The sequence below is a fragment of the Galeopterus variegatus genome, unplaced genomic scaffold, assembly GCF_000696425.1.
Source record: "Galeopterus variegatus unplaced genomic scaffold, G_variegatus-3.0.2 Scaffold1330, whole genome shotgun sequence".
NCBI classification, from domain to species: domain Eukaryota; kingdom Metazoa; phylum Chordata; class Mammalia; order Dermoptera; family Cynocephalidae; genus Galeopterus; species Galeopterus variegatus.
The window spans coordinates 380,057-398,440 of NW_007727441.1; the positions used below are offsets into that span (position 1 = coordinate 380,057).

Genomic DNA, 18,384 nt, shown 5'->3' on the forward strand with positions numbered 1-18,384 from the left:
AATCATCGCATAAATTTGATTAGTTTAAATTTTTACACCATAAATTTTCTAAATAATCTCAAACTATTGGCAATGGAAATTAAAATCAAACAAGTTGTAAAAGAGACAGAAACGTCACTGTGTTTTAGAAGTGTAAACTTTTAACTCATTGTTGGATTTTTTTTCTTATTGGTTGGGGATTTTATATGTAAACAATGGGAAATAAGTGAGCATGTTTATGTTTTAAGGATTTTGGTGGGCTTCGAAGGCACAGTTCTTTCTTGCATTAAAACTAAACAAGTAAGAGTCCACACATATAAAAAAAATACATTTGATTATAAGACATCATTATTAAAAATATGATTGCCCAGATTGGGTAGATAATGCTGACGTGGCAATGTGCAATCTTAGAAATGGAGGTCAATTTTCCAGCTATAAAATAGACTCCTCTTTATTTCACCCTTCATTTCCTGCTTTGTTGAGATCCCATTCTTCTGAAACAGTTGTCATAACTGCATTCTGACTTTGAAATGACACTTCGGTGCCTGATGGTGGTGGTTTATACAAAAAGACTGCAAGCCCATTGAAGAAAATGGTGATAATTTTACAAATAACACCTAAATATAAAAATAAAAATTAATCATGCATATAGGCCTCTCATTATTATAAAAATTAATTCTCATTGAGGAATTCTAATTGAGAAACACTACTTTAAAGAGAAGAACTATTTGAGCATTATAGTTTTATGGGGGGTTTTTTTTGTTTTTTTTTTCATTTTTGTCTTTTTTCGTGTCTGGCAACGGATCGCAACCCTCAGTGTCGCGCCCGTACCGGACCAGGACCGGCAACGGGATCGCAACCCTCGGTGTTGCGCCCGCACCTCGCTCAACCAGTGAGCGGGAACTGGTCTGTATGTGGGATCCGAACCCTCGGCGGGAGCGCCACCACACTCCCAAGCGGCACACTGTAGCAGTGAGCCACCGGGCCGGCCCAATATAGTTTTATGTTTTAAATTCTTTAAACATTAGGGAGAAAGAAATAAAACATTTGTATATAATTTGATGAACTAGAATTCATTTTCTTTCTACACAATAAAAATGTATAATAATAATTATCATACTCTTGCTTATTATTGTGCATTCTTATAAAATAAGTGTTAGACGGGATTAAATAAATGCATGTTCCATTTCTAATTTTGTTAACACAATACCATATCTTTAAAAAATTACAAGCCACCTAAAGTCATTGATAAAGGAAAATAGTTTACATCATCCTTGAATCTGAATAATAAGTTGCAGAATTTTTATGTTCACAATAGAAAATAATTCTAAAAATAATAAAAGCTTTGGGTTCTTAAGAGAAAACCTCTGTGGGAATGTATCACATTCAATACTTAAACAAATGGATTTTTTGTTATCAGCTTAAAATATGAAACAGTAAGACTCACTTCACAAGCTTTGATTTGTTTTCAGATAACTCTGATTTTGAACTCACCAATAAGAAGAGAAACTAGTTCCAGCCACAGGATAAGCATTTAATAAGTGCCAGTCGAATAAATTAAATGTGGTCTCACAGTTTAGTTTTTGCAGTATCTGGTTCTTTTTTGTTAATTATTAATATTTTATTTAAAAATATGTCTTTGAAAAACATGAATTCCCACTGATCTAAGCATTACTAGATTTATAGAATGATTAGTTACTTAGGTACAACTATTACAATGTTTTTCAGTTTGTTTATTTTTGAAAATTTAAAGATGTATATATGTTGAGGGAAAAATTCTCACCCTCGTCACTGTGTAGGAAAAGGAATAATCCATTATTCATACTTTTGGCCAAAAAGTATAGACAAAGCCAACTAAACAAGTTTAAAACATAAACACATTGAATAAAAAAATGGTTTCTAACAACAGGTAAAAGTGATGAAAGACTAATTTTTTCTCTACTAGTCAATATTTATCTTCCCATATTTTTTGGACTTGTATATTCATTTCTTCAGTGGATATTCTATTGTTCTGTCATTATAAATTCAGGTAGCATACTCTGGTTTTAAATGCATGTAAGGCTAATAAGCCTATCTTGATACACATGTCAAAATAATAGCAATCACATGTTCATACATTTCATATATATGTGTGTGTGTGTATATGCATACACACATTTATATTCAGGATTTCTCTATTTTAAATATTTTAATTTGTTAGATTGTTTTTGAAATTTTGAATTTCAAGTATCATCTTACTAGTACAAACTAGATGCACTGTTCCACTTCCTTAGTCTTCACTTTCACTTATTGTTTAGACAAGACTATACAGACTACAAAAGGCAAAAAGGGCTATACATCATGGCTAACCTTCTAAACTATAACTAAAGTTTCTTACAATAAACTGGGTATCCAAAGTCCAGATACCCAGATGACAATCATTCCAGAGAGTTTTTCACAATTCTCTTTTACCTTTTGGGTATACTTCCCAAAAATTTTTGAGAGAAGTTGAAAATTATATAATATGTGACACAGTGAAACCTAAAATTTTATTTTGTTCTATTTAAGACTGAGACTTGCAGACTCCATTCAAAGCCTATCATCCTGTGCTGTGATAACTGATCTCTACACTTCAGGACTATAGTGTGGTCCCAAAGCATGGACTGAACATTCCAAAACAATTATGACCTAAGTAACCAACAACAAAGTATTTTGTTCCTGATGTCATTAGATCACTCTAAAGTTATCAAGAAGTCACCACTTACATATAGCTACAAGCATATGAGCCATCTTGATGTTATCATAAATCAAGCAAGCTCCTTTAATTTCACATTCAGTAATATCCCAGAGAGTACATGTGCTGTCTATTGTGATACCAAATATAATTGGTCCAGGTATTGTACCTAGAAGAATAAGAGGCAAAGTACACAGTTTACAATTACAGATTTTTTATATACATGGTTATACAAGAGTATTTCAAAAAGTTAGTGGAAAAATGGAATTAAAAGACAATATGAATCCTTACATGAACTTTTTGAAGACCCCCTCATATATTTTATCTAAATAAAAATAGGTATTAATCTTTCCATATGCAAATTAATTGATTCATGTACAAGTCAAAGGGATGTAAAGGAGCAGAAATAAAACATTTTAAAATAATTATATGTAATTATTATGTTTCAAATTAATTCAAAAACGTATTTTAATAGAATCCTCTAGCATATATTGGGTTAACATTTAGTTAAGTAAATATTTTAATTCATTGCTTTTTAAATATGATTAATGAATGTGCCTTTGAAATTAGCTATTATACTTTTAAAAAATTGAAATAAATTATTCGTGATGTACAAATAAGTCTTCTGAACTAGTGTATGTGTTATGTGTATGTATGTGCATGTGCATATAAAATAATGTGTGCATGTGTATATATACACACTAACATGCATGTGTGTGTATGAGTGTGTGTGTGTGTGTGTATATACAAACATATATGTATGTTCAGACTAATGTACCTAGGAATATTACCATCTTATACATACACGCACACACCCCCATGAGGCCATGAGACACTAAACTTCTACATAGTTAAGGAGCTTCCAATTGTTACAAATCAAATACATGATTTGAGGTGGTATTTCTTAAACAAATATTTCAGCTACATAGAGTCTGTTATTTCATGACCTGTGTAGCATGATAAAGTCAAAAGAGCACTGAACTCAGAGTTAGAGAATACCTTCCTAGTCTCAATTACACCATTAATTGTATAACTGTGGGCAAAACCCTGCACTTCTCAGCACCATATTTACTCATATGAAAAACGGGAAAGTTGGACTAGGTGATCTCTAATATATCAACTTTTCATTTTTATTGTAATAAATGACTTAATATTATGTCTATTATTTTTAATCTCCTTACTATTCTTCATATATACATACATATATATATATATCCTTATAAAATTCTCTGGTATAAATTGTTTCTCCTATCGATTCTTAACTAGTCAATATCTATGTCACAGTTACCACTGAAACACTTTAATTCATCATTTTTCATTGGTAATGCAACACAATAGTGTTGTGAATGGACATAAAAGCAGGGAGATAAAGAATTGTTTGTTGATGATCATATTTAGTATTTAAAATGAATACAACACACCCTGTAAGGTTATATTTGCAAGAGAATTTGAAACAATTGAAACAAAAGGTAACCAATCAGGTAGGTAGAAAGTAAAGTCATTATATTCTCAGGTAATATATAAATAATACTACATCTCAACATTAAAAAACAGTTTTCTTCAACAACAATTATGTAGTCTTTCACTATATTTTTGTGTACATACCATAAATGAATAATAACACTAAAGCCAAAATAGATAGTAGTTACTAATGAATTAAGAAAAATAGCATACCCAATAATCGAAGCAACAAGAACTGTATTCCCAATGCTAGAGACCGCTGTGTCTGATTAACACATCTGAAAGTATTAAATATATATGAGACCAAAATAATAATATAGTATATATACTCTTTAAGTTCATATTTATATCAGTTTAGCATTTCTATATTAAATTAAATGTGCACATAATGTAAATTATTTTAAGAGCTTATAAATGATTTACTCCTTCTAGAATTATAAAAGAAGAAAAACGTTACTTGGACTAAAATATTGCAATTAACACAAAAGAGTCACTAGCCCCTATGAATTTTAAAAATGTAAAAGAGAAAGTACATTCTTTAGCAAGCATTATTTTTCATAAAAACTCCCAACAAATTAGATATAGCAGGAATGTATATAATGTATATAATGTATATAACCTTGACATAAAAGGCCATATATGTAACAAATCCACAGTTAACATGATATTCAATGGTAAAAAGCTGAAAGCCTTTCCTCTAAGATCAGGAGCAAGACAAGGAGGTCTGCTCTTACCACTGCTATTCAACATAGTACTGGAATTCCTGGCTGGAGCAATGTGGCAAGAAAAAGAAATAAAAGGCATCCACATTGGAAATGAAAAGTAAAATTACCTCTGTTGGCAGATGACATAATCATATACATGTAGAAAACCCCAAAGACTCCACCAAAACTTTGTTAGAACTAACAAACGCATTTAGCAAAGTTTCAGAATACTAAATTGACATACAAAAATCAGTTGCATTTCTATACATTAACAATGAACTATGTAAAAATGAAATCAATTAAACAATTTATAATAGCATCAAAAGATAAAATAAAATACTTAGGAATAAACTTAACCAAAGAGGTGAAGTACTTGTACACTGAAAACTATAAAACATTAGTGAAAAAAATTCAAGAAACAAATAAATGGAAAGGTGTCTCTTGCTCATGGATAGGAAAAATTAATATTATTAAATTGATCATACTATGATTTGCTATCTGCAAATTTAATGCAAAACCTATCAAAATTCCAATGACATTTTTCACAGAAATAGAAAAACAATTCTAAAATTCATATAGAATCACACACACAGACACAAAAACAGAATAGTTAAGACAATCTTGAGGATGAAGGACAAAGATGGAGGCATCATACTATCTGATTTCAAATATGCTATAAATTTATAGTAATCAAAAAGTATGGGTACTGACATAAAAACAGATAGACCAAAGGAATAAAATAGAGAGCCCCAAAATAAATCCTTCCATTTATAGGCAATCAATCTTTGACAGATGCCAAGATCGCATAGTAGATAAAGAACAGTTTCTTCAACAAATAGTGTTGGAAAAACTGGGTATCTACATGCAAAAAAATGAAAAAGAATGTACCCTTACCTCACACCATATACAAAAATCAATTCACAATGGATTAAAGACTTAAACATAAGACTTTACATTGTAAATCTATTAGGGAAAAAAAAAAACATACGGAAATAGCTTCTTGACATTGGTCTGGGAAATGATTTTTTGGATATAACACCAAAAGAACACACAACAAAAGCAAAAAATAGAAAAATGGGATTTCATCAAACTAAAAAGCTTCTAGGCAGCAAAAGAAACAATCAAGAGAGTGAAGATAAAACCTAGTGAATGGGAGAAAATATTTGCAAACCATATATCTGATAAGGGGTTAATATCCAAAATATACGAAGAACTCAAACAGCTCAATAACAAGAAAACAAATAATCCAATTAAAAAATGGACAAAGGATCTGCACAGACATCTCTCCTAAGAAGACATATGAATGGCCAACAGGTAAATGAAAAAGTGCTCAACATCACTGAGCAATAGAATGGATATTATTAAAAAGACAAAAGATAACAAAAGGCAAGGACGTGGAGAAAAGGGAACCGTGCCTACACTGATAGTAGGCATGTAAATTGGTACAGCCATTATGGAAAGCAGTACAGAGGTTTCTCAAAATACTAAAAATAAAACTACCATAGGATTCAGCAATTCCACTATTAGTTATATATCTAAAGGAAATAAAATCTGTGTATTGAAAAGATATCTGCACTCCCATGTTTATAAGATATGGAATCAACCTAAGTGTCCATTAATGGATGAATGGGTAAAGAAAATGTGGTATATATTACTACTCAGCCTTAAAAAATGATGGAAATCAGCAATTTGTAACAGCATGGATGAACCTGGATGATACTATGCTAACAGAAACAAGCCAGGCACAGAAAGACAAATACTGCATGATCTCACTCATATGTGGATTATAAAATACTCAAATTCAGAAGTAGAGAGTAGAATGGTGGCTACCAGAATCTGGGGAGTGGGGAAATGGTGTGATGTTGGCCAAAAGGCACAAAGTTCCAATTATGCAGTGTGAATAAGTTCTAGAGTTCTAATGTATAGTATGGTAACTATAGTTAATAATACTGTATTATATACTTGAAATTTGCTAAGACAGTATATCTTAAAGGCTCTTACCACACACACACAAATGGTAACAGTGTGAAGTGATGAATATGTACATTAGCTTGATTGTAGTAATTATTTCAAAACATTGATGTATGTAAAACATTACATTGAACACCCTAAATATACACTATTTTCATTTGTCAATTATACCTCAATAAATCTGGGGGAAAAATTATTACAAATAAAATAAAATCAGCATTTGTACAAATTTTTAACTATCACTATTAACGTAAGTTGCAAGCACATAATACTTACTCTTACTAAATTTGAGACTGAAATTCTACCTGTGGAATAAGGGTACAAATTTGAGGGAATTTAAAACAGTTGCTGATTCAACAATAATTAAAGTATGACTACCAAAGATGAATGATACATGATGTTTGCACACAAGAGAGTCATATGAGAGATAAAAGAGATCTACTCTCCTTTAAAAACAAATGAGTACAGTCTGGTCCTTTTGTATCTGTGGGTTGTGCATTCACAGATACAATCAACCATGGATCAAAATGATTTGGGAAAAAAATAAAAAAAACAATACAACAATAAAAATATAATACAAAAAATATAATAACTATTTAAATAGCATTTACATTGTATTAGGTATTACAAGTAATCTAGATATGATTTAAAGTATATGGGAGAATTTGTGTAGGTTATATGCAAATATTACATCACTTTACATAAGGGAGTTGAGAATCCATGGATCTTGGTAACCTTGGGGGGTCCTAGAAGTAATCCCATATGGATACTGAGGTATGAATGTAGTTGAAAGGTTATTTGTATAATTTTTCTAAAACGAATTTTTAAAAAGCGTTTTCTCTCTTCTCTAAATATAAATACCTTAGAGAGCACACCCCAGATCCTTAGACAGAAGTCAAGGGCAGCCCCCTCTGCCTAGAAGCAGGCCAGGAGGATGCCAAAAACATCACTTCCATGCAGGTGGTCCACCACCACAACACAGCTGCCACAAAAGCGGCAGATACCACAGCAGTACCCATAGTTACCATGCAGACAGCCCACCAGACACTCAACTGCATTGACACAACAGGAGTCACCAGCAGAGACTGGAAAAAGAAGAGGACATCTCTCTCCTCAAAGCCCACTCCAGAATAACAGAAGAAGCAACTGCTCTACCAAATGACCAGACATCAACTTAGAAATACTAGAAATAAGAAAACCTGAGAAAATTAGACACCACCAAAAGAATACAGTGATTCTCAAATACCAGACCCTAGACTGCAGGAAACCCTTGAAATGACTGAAGAGGAATTTCAAGCAATAATATTAAGCAAACTCACTGAGATACAAGAAGACTCAGTTACACAACATAGTGAAATAGGAAAAAAATCCAGTACATGGAAGAGGAAATTTTCAAAGAGATTAATACCTAAAAAAAAAATGTAGCAGAACACAGGGAATTGAAAGATTTACTGAATGAAATAAAAAACACAACAGAGAGCTTACACAGTAGGCTAAAACGAGCAGAAAAAAGAAATGCTGATCTTGGAGACAGTCCTTTCAAAATAAGCCATGCAGACAAAAAACGGTAAAAAGAACTTTAAAAATTGAAGAAAATCTAAGAGAGCTAGCAGATAACTGTAGGCACACATTCAAATCATGGGTGTTCCAGAAGGAGAAGAGAAAGGAAAAGGCACGGAAAACTTATTCAATGAAATAATAATGGAAAACTTCCCGGGTATAGGAAGAGACATGGACCATCATATTCAGGAGGCTCAAAGATTCCCCAAACAGATACAATCCAAAAAGAACCTCTCCAAGACACATTACAGTCAAACTGGAAAAGCTCAAAGACAAAAAGAGAATCTTAAAAGAAGCAAGAGAAAAGCATCAAGTCACTTATAAGGGAGCCCCCATCAGACTAACAGCAGACTTCTTAACAGAAACTCTAAAGGCCAGAAGAAAATGGGATGACATATTCAAAATACTAAAGAAAAAAAAAAAAAAACTATCAGCCAAGAATACTACATTGAGCAAGGCTATCCTTCAAAAATGAAGGGAAAATAGTGTGTTTTCCAGACAAACAAAAAAACTGTGGGAGTTCATCACCACACATGACCAGCCTTACAAGAAATCCTCAAGGAAGTCCTGCATCTGGGTTCTAAAAAACAATAATTACTACTACGAATACACAAGAAAGAACAAAACCCACTGGTAGAGCAAAAATGCAAACAAGAAAGAGAAGGAAATTAAATCTTATTGCCACAAGAAACCACAATGGTAATGTAATAATGACCCTATTTTATTTCTGATTTTAGTAATTTCAGTCTTCTCTCTTTTTTTCTTGGTCAGTCTAGATAAAGGTTCACAAATTTGTTGATCTTTTTAAAGAATCAACTTTGGGTTTTTTTAATTTTCTCTATTTACAAATTTGTTGATCTTTTTAAAGAATCAACTTTGGGTTTTTTTAATTTTCTCTATTTTTTAAATTCCCTATTTCATATATTTCTGTTGTAATCTTTGTTATTTTCTACTTATATTTGCTTTTGGTTTAGATTGCTCTTCTTTATGTATTTTCTTAAGGTACACGTTTACATTACTGATTTGAGGTTTTTCTTATTTTTAATATAAGTGTTTACAAGTATAAATTTTCCTCAAAGCACTGCATAAGCCCTGCATCCTATAAATTTTAATATGTTGTACTTTGATTTTTATCTCAAAGTACTCTCTAATTTCCCTGTGATATTCCTTTTTATCCATTGGTTATTGAGAAGAGTGTTGTTTTCTTTTTTCCTTTTTGTCTTTTTTACTGACCGGTAACAGGATTGCAACCCTCGGTGTCGTGCCCGTACCGGGGACCGGCAATGGGATCGCAACCCTCAGTGTTGCGCCCGCACCGCGCTCAGCCAGTGAGCGGGAACCGGTCTCCACATGGGATCCGAACCCTCGGTGGGAGCACCGCCGCGCTCCCAAGCGGCGCACTCTCCAGTGCGCCACTGGGCCGGCCCAAGAGTGTTGTTTAATTTCCACACGTATGTGAATTTTCTAACCTTCCTTCTGTTATTGTGGTCAGAGAACATATTTTCTATGATCCTAGTGTTTTAAAATGTATTAAGACTTGTTTTGTGGCCAAAAATACAATAAATAAGTAAATAAATAGTATAATGCCCTTGAAAACAAAAAACTAACAAATAAATATAAATACCTCCAATTTCCATGTTATGTTAATTAACTATTTAATGCTTTTAGACAGAATCCCTAAACTTTCCATTCATGAAACAATATATGAAAAGATGAATGAGTAAATAATTAAGGAACAAAAGATTGAAAAAGGAAAAAGCTAGAGTTTGTCAGCAAAGATAAAGAAAGGTGGATGACTGTATGTAAATGCTGGTAGGAAATATTTTTGTCAAGCAGGAAGAGCAATTGAAAGCACAAAACATTGGCAAACAGCCAGGTACAGCCAACTTCTTATAGATAAGCACTGTTTACTAGATTTCATATCACAGCACCTAATGTATAAGGTAGAATGTATGTTATTCTGATTCTGGCATATGTGGAATACATTTTATTTCCATGATACTCAAATATAATTGAACCAATCTCCCGCTCACAATGGAAGCTTCATGAAAGAAGCAGAGAAACTAACATCAAGTATGTGCCAAGTAGGCAATGGTAAGACACTTGCACATACATGGTCTCATTAAACCTCATGCATCTGGGGTTCTGTGAGGTACTTACCAATGCTACGGAATCAATGATCTTGTAAGGGCTGAGTTGGTATTTGAGTTGAACGAATGTTCAGTATAAACCCCAAATGAGCCCCTGAGTTTATTTTCTTTCCATTCAACATGTTGACTTAAGGATTGCTAATTTTGCAATGTAATACATACCTTAGGATGGACACAGTTATAGGAGTACCAGCCATAAAGGTAAAAATAACTGTAATAAAGAATATGCCAAGAAATATGGGCAATTTTGCACATTGAGTTTCACATTTTCCAGCTTTAGCTTCGAAACCAAAACTTTCTGCAGTAGATGTTATTTCTGTTTTCCTTTCAATACAGGAACAGTTGTAATATATCTAAAAATATTAGAAATAAAAGTACTGAAAGTGTTTATTTTGAAAATATATTTTTATATTTTAAATTAAGTGATCTCTAGACATGCCAAACACTCTCATTCTGTCTTGATCTACATACAACAACAACAACAAAATGCTGAGAAAGACTAATTAACCCTTAAGAAATTAAGCAAGTGGAAACAAACAATATTTATAAAGTAGAATCATCTATGTTTGACTTCCATGGCCATTACTTCAACTTGTAACCTATAATTTGCTTATTGTAAAACAATTTGATGAGAATATAACAGTTACATCATCTTGCGCATTCTGGACTACTTTCAGTAGACCGTAATTGCTCAAATAATGTTTTATTGCTATTAGTCAAAGTCTGCTTTTGTAGTTTGGGTCACTAGTGTGAAAATATTACTTTGAACAAATGTGAATATGTATTTATTACATTACTATAAATGTATTTTGCCTATCTGAAATATTTCATAGGAAAAAAAAAACCTGTGAATACATGAACTAATTGGACATGTAAAAAAACCAGAACAAATAGAAAATTTCAAAGTCAAAATAACTTGTTTTTCCTAAACAATACCTGAAAGACAACTTGCTATATAAGGCAGCAATTATCTTAGCATTGGTGAAAAATATAAATATCAAATTAACCATATCAAAATAATCAATACCATTTCAAGTTGGCTCTAGGTATAACATTTTTGTTTGTTTCCTTGTGCGGGATGGTATTTTTGTCTATACATCTTTAGTTATGTGAGTAAACCCTTCTTAATAATCTACCTTCTTATCATAATCTTCTTCTACGTCTCAGGGGATTTTTGCTGGTATGGGGTTCCAAATCCTCAGACCTTCATATTATAATGCTTCACTCTAACTAGCTGCGCTAGCTGGCCAGCCCATAATCTTCTTCTAATCAAAATTAGTCACTACTTGATTATACTTATATACAAGAAAATGCTACCTACTTATCCACCTCTTAAAGGAATAGTTACTTGCTAGGTGGTTCTGATTATAGGATATGTATCATGCTCACTTGTGGAATTTGATTCCTTATAACTGATACAAATACCTAATTTTCTCAAAGTGTTTTTGAAACTTAAGCAACCCCTTATGTCTACTGGCTTGAAGGTAGATAATCCTCAGTTTGGGGGTTAAAAATCTTCCTGACGTCTTTTATTAATTTTTCATAGGTACTTTATGTAATGACATAATTAGTCTTAGTCCAAAGATTAAAACTTAACATATATCATCCAAGTCTATTAAGTCCAATATGATTCACCACAGACATTTTTACGACAAATTTTTCAATGTTATTTTAAAATATATATGCTAGGTAGTAAGAAAAAACACTATTTCTCACATTTTGGTTTTTGTTTGTTTTGGCTGGCTGGTGCAGGAATACAAACCCTTGACCTTGGTGATATAACACCACACGCTAACCAACTGAGCTAACTGGCCAGTCCTCTCACATTTTGGTTTACCTCCAGCAGGAAAGTCAAAGCCTAGTCTGTTTAGATAAAGTTTTATGTATTAATTACACATAAAATCATTAAAGATATGTACATATATATGCATATATATTTATGTGTATGTCTATATGAACATATAAAGTATAAAACTTAACACACACATGCACATGCATATCCATATTGGTTTTAGAAGAAATTTGAAGTAGTTTTATAGATTATTTCAATTAACTATTTCTACTTATTTATGTTGAAATCTTTTCTTGCAATCTTCAATTTAGCTTTACAAACAAAAAGGAATGCCATTTTACTCTCCCGTATTTCAAATATTCAAGATTGTCATATAATGCTTACATATCATTCATTTTGGCCTCTAATACCATAGTATATATGGTATACTATTTCCAGTCCTTTTGAAGTTTTCACATTACCTGCTAATGCATAATATATTATGTATTACTTGGAATGTGAATATTATTTATTCACAGGGCTCCTAAACTTAGACAAAATGAAATCTTTAGATTTTAGATATAGTACAATAAAATTCTATTGAATTCTCTTAAATTATCAAACTGTATTAAAAAGAAATAACATCTGGGTAAACTGATAAGCATGCTGATTCAGAATTAAAAGTAAATTTGTATTTGAGACTGAATTAATGATTTGGATATATTAAAATGTATCTAAAAATAAATAAATAAATAAATAAAATAACAATATGTTGAACTTTCAGAAGGAGAGAGTAGAACTATGATTACTAGAGTCGGGTAAGGGGATGGGGAGGATATTGAGAAGTTGGTTAATGGACAAAAATTACAATTAGGAAAAATAGGTTCTATTGGTGTACAGTCAATCTAGGCATCTATGATTAACAATAATTTACTTTATGTTATCAAATGGCTAGAAGAGCGGAGATCAAATGTCCACATCACAAAGAAATGATTAAGTTCCACAATGCAGAACATACTAATTACCCTAATTTAGTCATCATAAACTATATACAAGAATTCAAATATAACTTTGTTCCCCACAAATGCATACAATCAATAGGTTTCAATAAAAAATGAATGAAGCCATGGTGCATCAAATAAAATAAACAACATGTATTAAGTTTTTATTATATACACTGTACTTAGTGAGACTAAGAGAAGTTTTCCTGACTTCAAGGATCTTAAAGTATAGCTGAGGAAAAATAAAACAATGTAAAAAGGTAAATGATATTTTGCTGCTGCAACAGAAGTGATGTTACAAAGATGTATGTCAGTAACTGCCCAAATGACTTTTCAACAATAACTGCAAATGGCACAAAGGCAGAGTCTATTCTAGCTGGAGAGGTCAGGGTCTGCTTAATGGAGGAGGTGGGACAGGAAAAAGAGAACAGGCATTGTATAACCCCAGTAGAGAAATCAAAGACATCCATAAATACACAAACACATTGCCTCCTTAAGGGTGAAGTAGCAGACACAAGTTACCTTTGGTTTACTTTCTGAAACAGAGCTTAAACAACCTGCAAAGCAGGGAGAAAAATATTGAACTCCATCTTGTCCACACAGAGGATAATAATATGATCGTAAACAGTTGCAATTGGCATTACAAGGGGCTGTCAAGTTTCGCAGTTCTCCTGTCCTGTAAATAAGAAATGAAATAAAGGGAAATTATCTATGTCATAACTTTTAATGAACAGTTCAGAAGAATTGCTATATCTTGCCATTCAGTCATCTATTCATTCACTCAACACATAACCACCAAAAGAATAAAACAAATAAAATTTCTGCCTTCACACATAGAGTTTAACATCTTTGGGGGGAGAGGCAGTAAAAACAATATTTATAATGTCTACCAGTGATAAGAAAAATAAGGCATGGTCAGTGAAAAAAGAAGGGTTTCTCATTTGGTGCCAGATAATTCCTTCTTGTGGGGGACTGGCTCTGTAGATTGCAGAATGTTTAGCAGCATCCCTGGCCTCCACCTTCCAGGTGCCAGTAGCACTCTTCTTAATTACGGCAACCAAAATGTCACCAGACATTGTCAAATACCTCCAGGGTATGGGCAAAATTTTAAACCTACAAGGATGAATAGAATCATGTTGTTGTTGAATATACTCATCAATGAAAAAACTGGGGCCCAATGTTGTTTCAGGATGCCTCTTAACAGGAAGAAATATTTTCCATAATATAAAAGGTTACTCTAATCAAAGGTGCTTCCCCAATCCCTCATTTATTCATTCATTCAACCAATACATATTGGGCAAGTGCTAGGCCCTATGCTAGATAACAAGAATATGAAGCTGAATAAGGTAGTCTCTGTCCTCACAGATTGCAGTCTAGGAGTAGAGATGGACACAGATCACTACACACTAATATGCTGGGTGTGGTTACAGGTATCTGCAAAGTGCATTTTAGAAGCACCAAGGAAGAACACCTAACACAAGCTAAAGTTCAGAGAAGAGGGGCTGAAGGAGCTACTGCCTGAGATGAGTCTTAGAAGATGAGTAAGACCTTGCTGGGCAAATGGGGAGAGGGAAGGACACTCGAGAAAAACTGGTACAAAGGGATAGAAATGAGAGACAGAACCCTATATGAAGAAATATGAATGATGTCTGAGGCCGAGAGTTACAGGAAATATAGTTAGAGAGAAGTCAGGGATCAGATTAATGAAGGCCTCATAGGTCTTATTAAAAATAATGAGCTTTGGGCCGAGCCCGTGGCGCACTCGGGAGAGTGTGGCACTGGGAGCGCAGCAGCGCTCCCGCTGCGGGTTCGGATCCTATATGGGGATGACCGGTGCACTCACAGTGCTCACTGGCTGAGCGTGGTGTGGCCGGTCTCAAAAAAAGGACAAAAAAAAAAAGTAATAATAATAAGCTTTAACCTACTGGCAAAAGGTAATCACTAAAATATTGTTTTTAGACTGGCAAGTGATATTGTCAAAAGTTTGTCTTTTGGAGGAAGGGGAATAGTTACAATAACCCAGACAATAGGTGATGACAAAACAAATGAGAACTAAAATAGAACATATGACTACAGGAAACTGAGTAGAGAAAAAAGTTGGATGTAGAACTAGTAAGATTTCATGATTGATTGATTGAAGATGATGCTTCTAGTTAAGGATGGAAGGGTCAAGGGTGACTCCTAGTGTCTAACTTGGTGTTTAGGTGGAGAAGGAGAATGTTTTAAGGAAGAGATGATGGGTATGGTTTTATACACATTGAGATTAAGATTCTCAAATTTAGTAAGAAATCTGGTCTGGAGCTAGATATCTTAATATCCATTTGCATATAGATGCAGCTGAAACCATGAGAGTTGATAAGATCAGTCATATGGAGAACAGAAAAGAATATAGAGGTCTTGGCTAACCTTCTTGCACGGGGGCGAGGGGTTAAACACAGTATATGAGTGGTTCACCTAAGTATTAGAAGACAATAATTGCTATGTTGGAAAATGATATTTAAGTAGTAGGTGTAAAACAAGAAGTTCATGAAGGAAATAGCTTAAAGAGAAAATAGAAAACAAACTGGAAACAAATCAGTGGGAAGTTTGAAGTAAAGGACAATCAGAAGAGCAAATTATAAGTAATCTGCCATCTTCCTGGAGTCTCTGCTTATTCTAATCTATTCGACAGGCAGCTTCCAGGTTATCTTTGCCAAGCATAGATTCTATACACAAGAGCAAGCTCTACAGTCTCTGCCTACAAAGAGCTTTCAACAAAGATGGAGAAAGCGACTAGAGAAAAACTATGCTCACAACTCTAGAAATAGCTTCTACACAATAGTTTTTAATTTTTAATTTTCCATTGTATAATTCTCATATTATTGATAAATAATTACTAAGAACATACAAAGGGTAAGACAGCATGATGTAAACTACAGTAGAAACAAAGAAATATATATTCCTTACCACCAAGTGTTGGTCACTTTAGCTTATATATTTTATAACAGTTTACTTCATGAGGTAAGGTAAAACTACTAGTCAGAAAGTAGCAAATGCTTGTGAAGTTTATTAAATTTTCTTGCTATGTACATATTATTTTAAAAATATTTAAAATAACTCACATTTTAATTTTTTTTAATATTTTTGAAATACATATACATAGACATGTTTCTCATAAGTAGAATTTAAACACTAATTTCTTATTTAAATCCAAACTATATTCTATAATTACACTTCTACAATAGGCAAAGATTTCCCTAAAACTATTTCAAAATCTTAACAGATCTACTTCTTTAAGATACTGTTTCATATAACAATTAAATTCTGGCTATAGGTCAGATACAAAAAAAATTACTGTGTGTACTTACCATGGTGTTTCACATTTTATGATGTTTTAAGTATAAAATAAAATACAAATCACCATTACCACCACTGATTACCAAAATAAGATCCAAACTTCCTGCAGATTGTCAAGGCAGTAAAGGGACAGTAGATTTAACAATATCTAGTAGATGTCTAAAAATATATTTAGATAATATCCTTTCAATTGAATTTAGTGTTGTGCCCAAGTCAATATATTTAAAATATTATTGAAAATATCTCCTTAAATAATCAATGTTAGTGACCATAAACTTTTAGGATATATTGTTAAACAGGGCTTTAAAAGAACTAATTAATAAGACTAATTCATTAATTCATAGCTGCAAAAGCTCTTTTTAACTGACTTGTGATTAGGTAGCAAAGGGCAAAGATTCTTTGCACCACTTTGCTAGAAACCCTACATCTTCACAAATTTTCATTCTTTCTCCCACTCTCTAAAGAGGTATTTCTTGAGCTTCTTACTCTGTTCTTTCCACATACCTTTTCTTATATACATGTTCCTTGGATGAGGCTATTTTGACTAAGCTTTCCATGATGTGGACATTTTAATATGTAGGGTAAAAAAGTTAAAATTAGGAAATTGGGGCCACGGGGAAAAAATGATCTGACAGTATCACACCCACTTTATGATGTTAAACTCTATCTATATCTCTATTTATATCTGTATATACACATATATGTAAATATGGGTGTATATGTATATTCTGTTTTCTCCCATCACTAAGAAATATGTATATACATTAAGCACTAATCTCCATGTCCCAGATCTTAATATATCTTGATGGCCAAGCCCCACATGCACCTCAAACTACCACCATCACACCTGCCTTCCTTTTCTGATTATGTTAAATACACCTCACCCAGTAGTAACTCTTGTTTAAGGTAAAAAATGTCAGTGCACATGGGGACCTCATCAGCCATGGGCAGCCCCAACCTGACAGATGGCAGGAACATGCAGGGACCTGACCAGCCACAGCAGCCCCTATCACTGCTACAAATACTGCTTCTGTGCAGGTAGTCTGCCACAGTCACCACCACAACCACTGCCACCACAAGTGCTGCTTGCTGCCACAGAAGCATCTACCACCACCATGCAGGCAGCCCACTGACTGATTGGCTGCACTGACACAAGGAGAGTCACCTGCAGAGCCCAGGGAAAGAAGCAAGTGAGCACAGACCCATGACTCATTGACCCAACACATGAAATTATGCTGCCACACATGGTAGCACACTTGGGGGGGGGGTTCAGTACATGCACAGCTCACACAACTGCCTTGATCCAGGGAGAGACACTCATGGAAGCCCCTGGGAGTGCAGAAACCCAAGATACCCAAATAGAGTAAGAAAGAAAATTCCCAATCAATACTAATACATCCCCCAACCAGGGGAAGCAAGGACCAAGGAGGAGCCTCTGCCTGTAGAAAAAAGGAAAGAGAAACACCACCCAGGGTCACCCATTCAAACTAAGGAGTCTCAGTATACCCCAGTGTACCCATCAATGTCATGAGTCACCAGTCAAGGTGTCAACAAGCCTGGCCAAGGTCACCCATCTTAGCCAAAGAATAACAGGACACTCAGGCACTTCTCCCAAGAACTCAAGAGTTTTCTCTAGTCCTCAATGAACCAACACAGTGTCACTACCTAGACCATGGAGGCAGTCATATGCATCTCCAACACTGAATACAGCCGAAGTACTCACATAGAGACTACACTA

At 33.6% G+C, this 18,384-nt stretch overlaps 1 protein-coding gene across 1 annotated transcript in view; it reads right to left on the minus strand.

Annotated features, from left to right (window-relative positions):
- Positions 1-216: 216 nt before the first annotated feature.
- Positions 217-18,384, minus strand: part of SLCO4C1 (solute carrier organic anion transporter family, member 4C1) — a gene marked incomplete at its 5' end in the record, with an annotated part of 40,601 nt that continues 22,433 nt past the window's right edge. The window contains 5 exons of the mRNA XM_008576332.1: positions 217-596; positions 2,724-2,861; positions 4,367-4,431; positions 10,701-10,891; positions 13,833-13,986. Of these exons, the coding sequence (XP_008574554.1) occupies positions 436-596; positions 2,724-2,861; positions 4,367-4,431; positions 10,701-10,891; positions 13,833-13,986 (709 nt within the window). The remainder of the gene's footprint in view (positions 597-2,723; positions 2,862-4,366; positions 4,432-10,700; positions 10,892-13,832; positions 13,987-18,384) is intronic.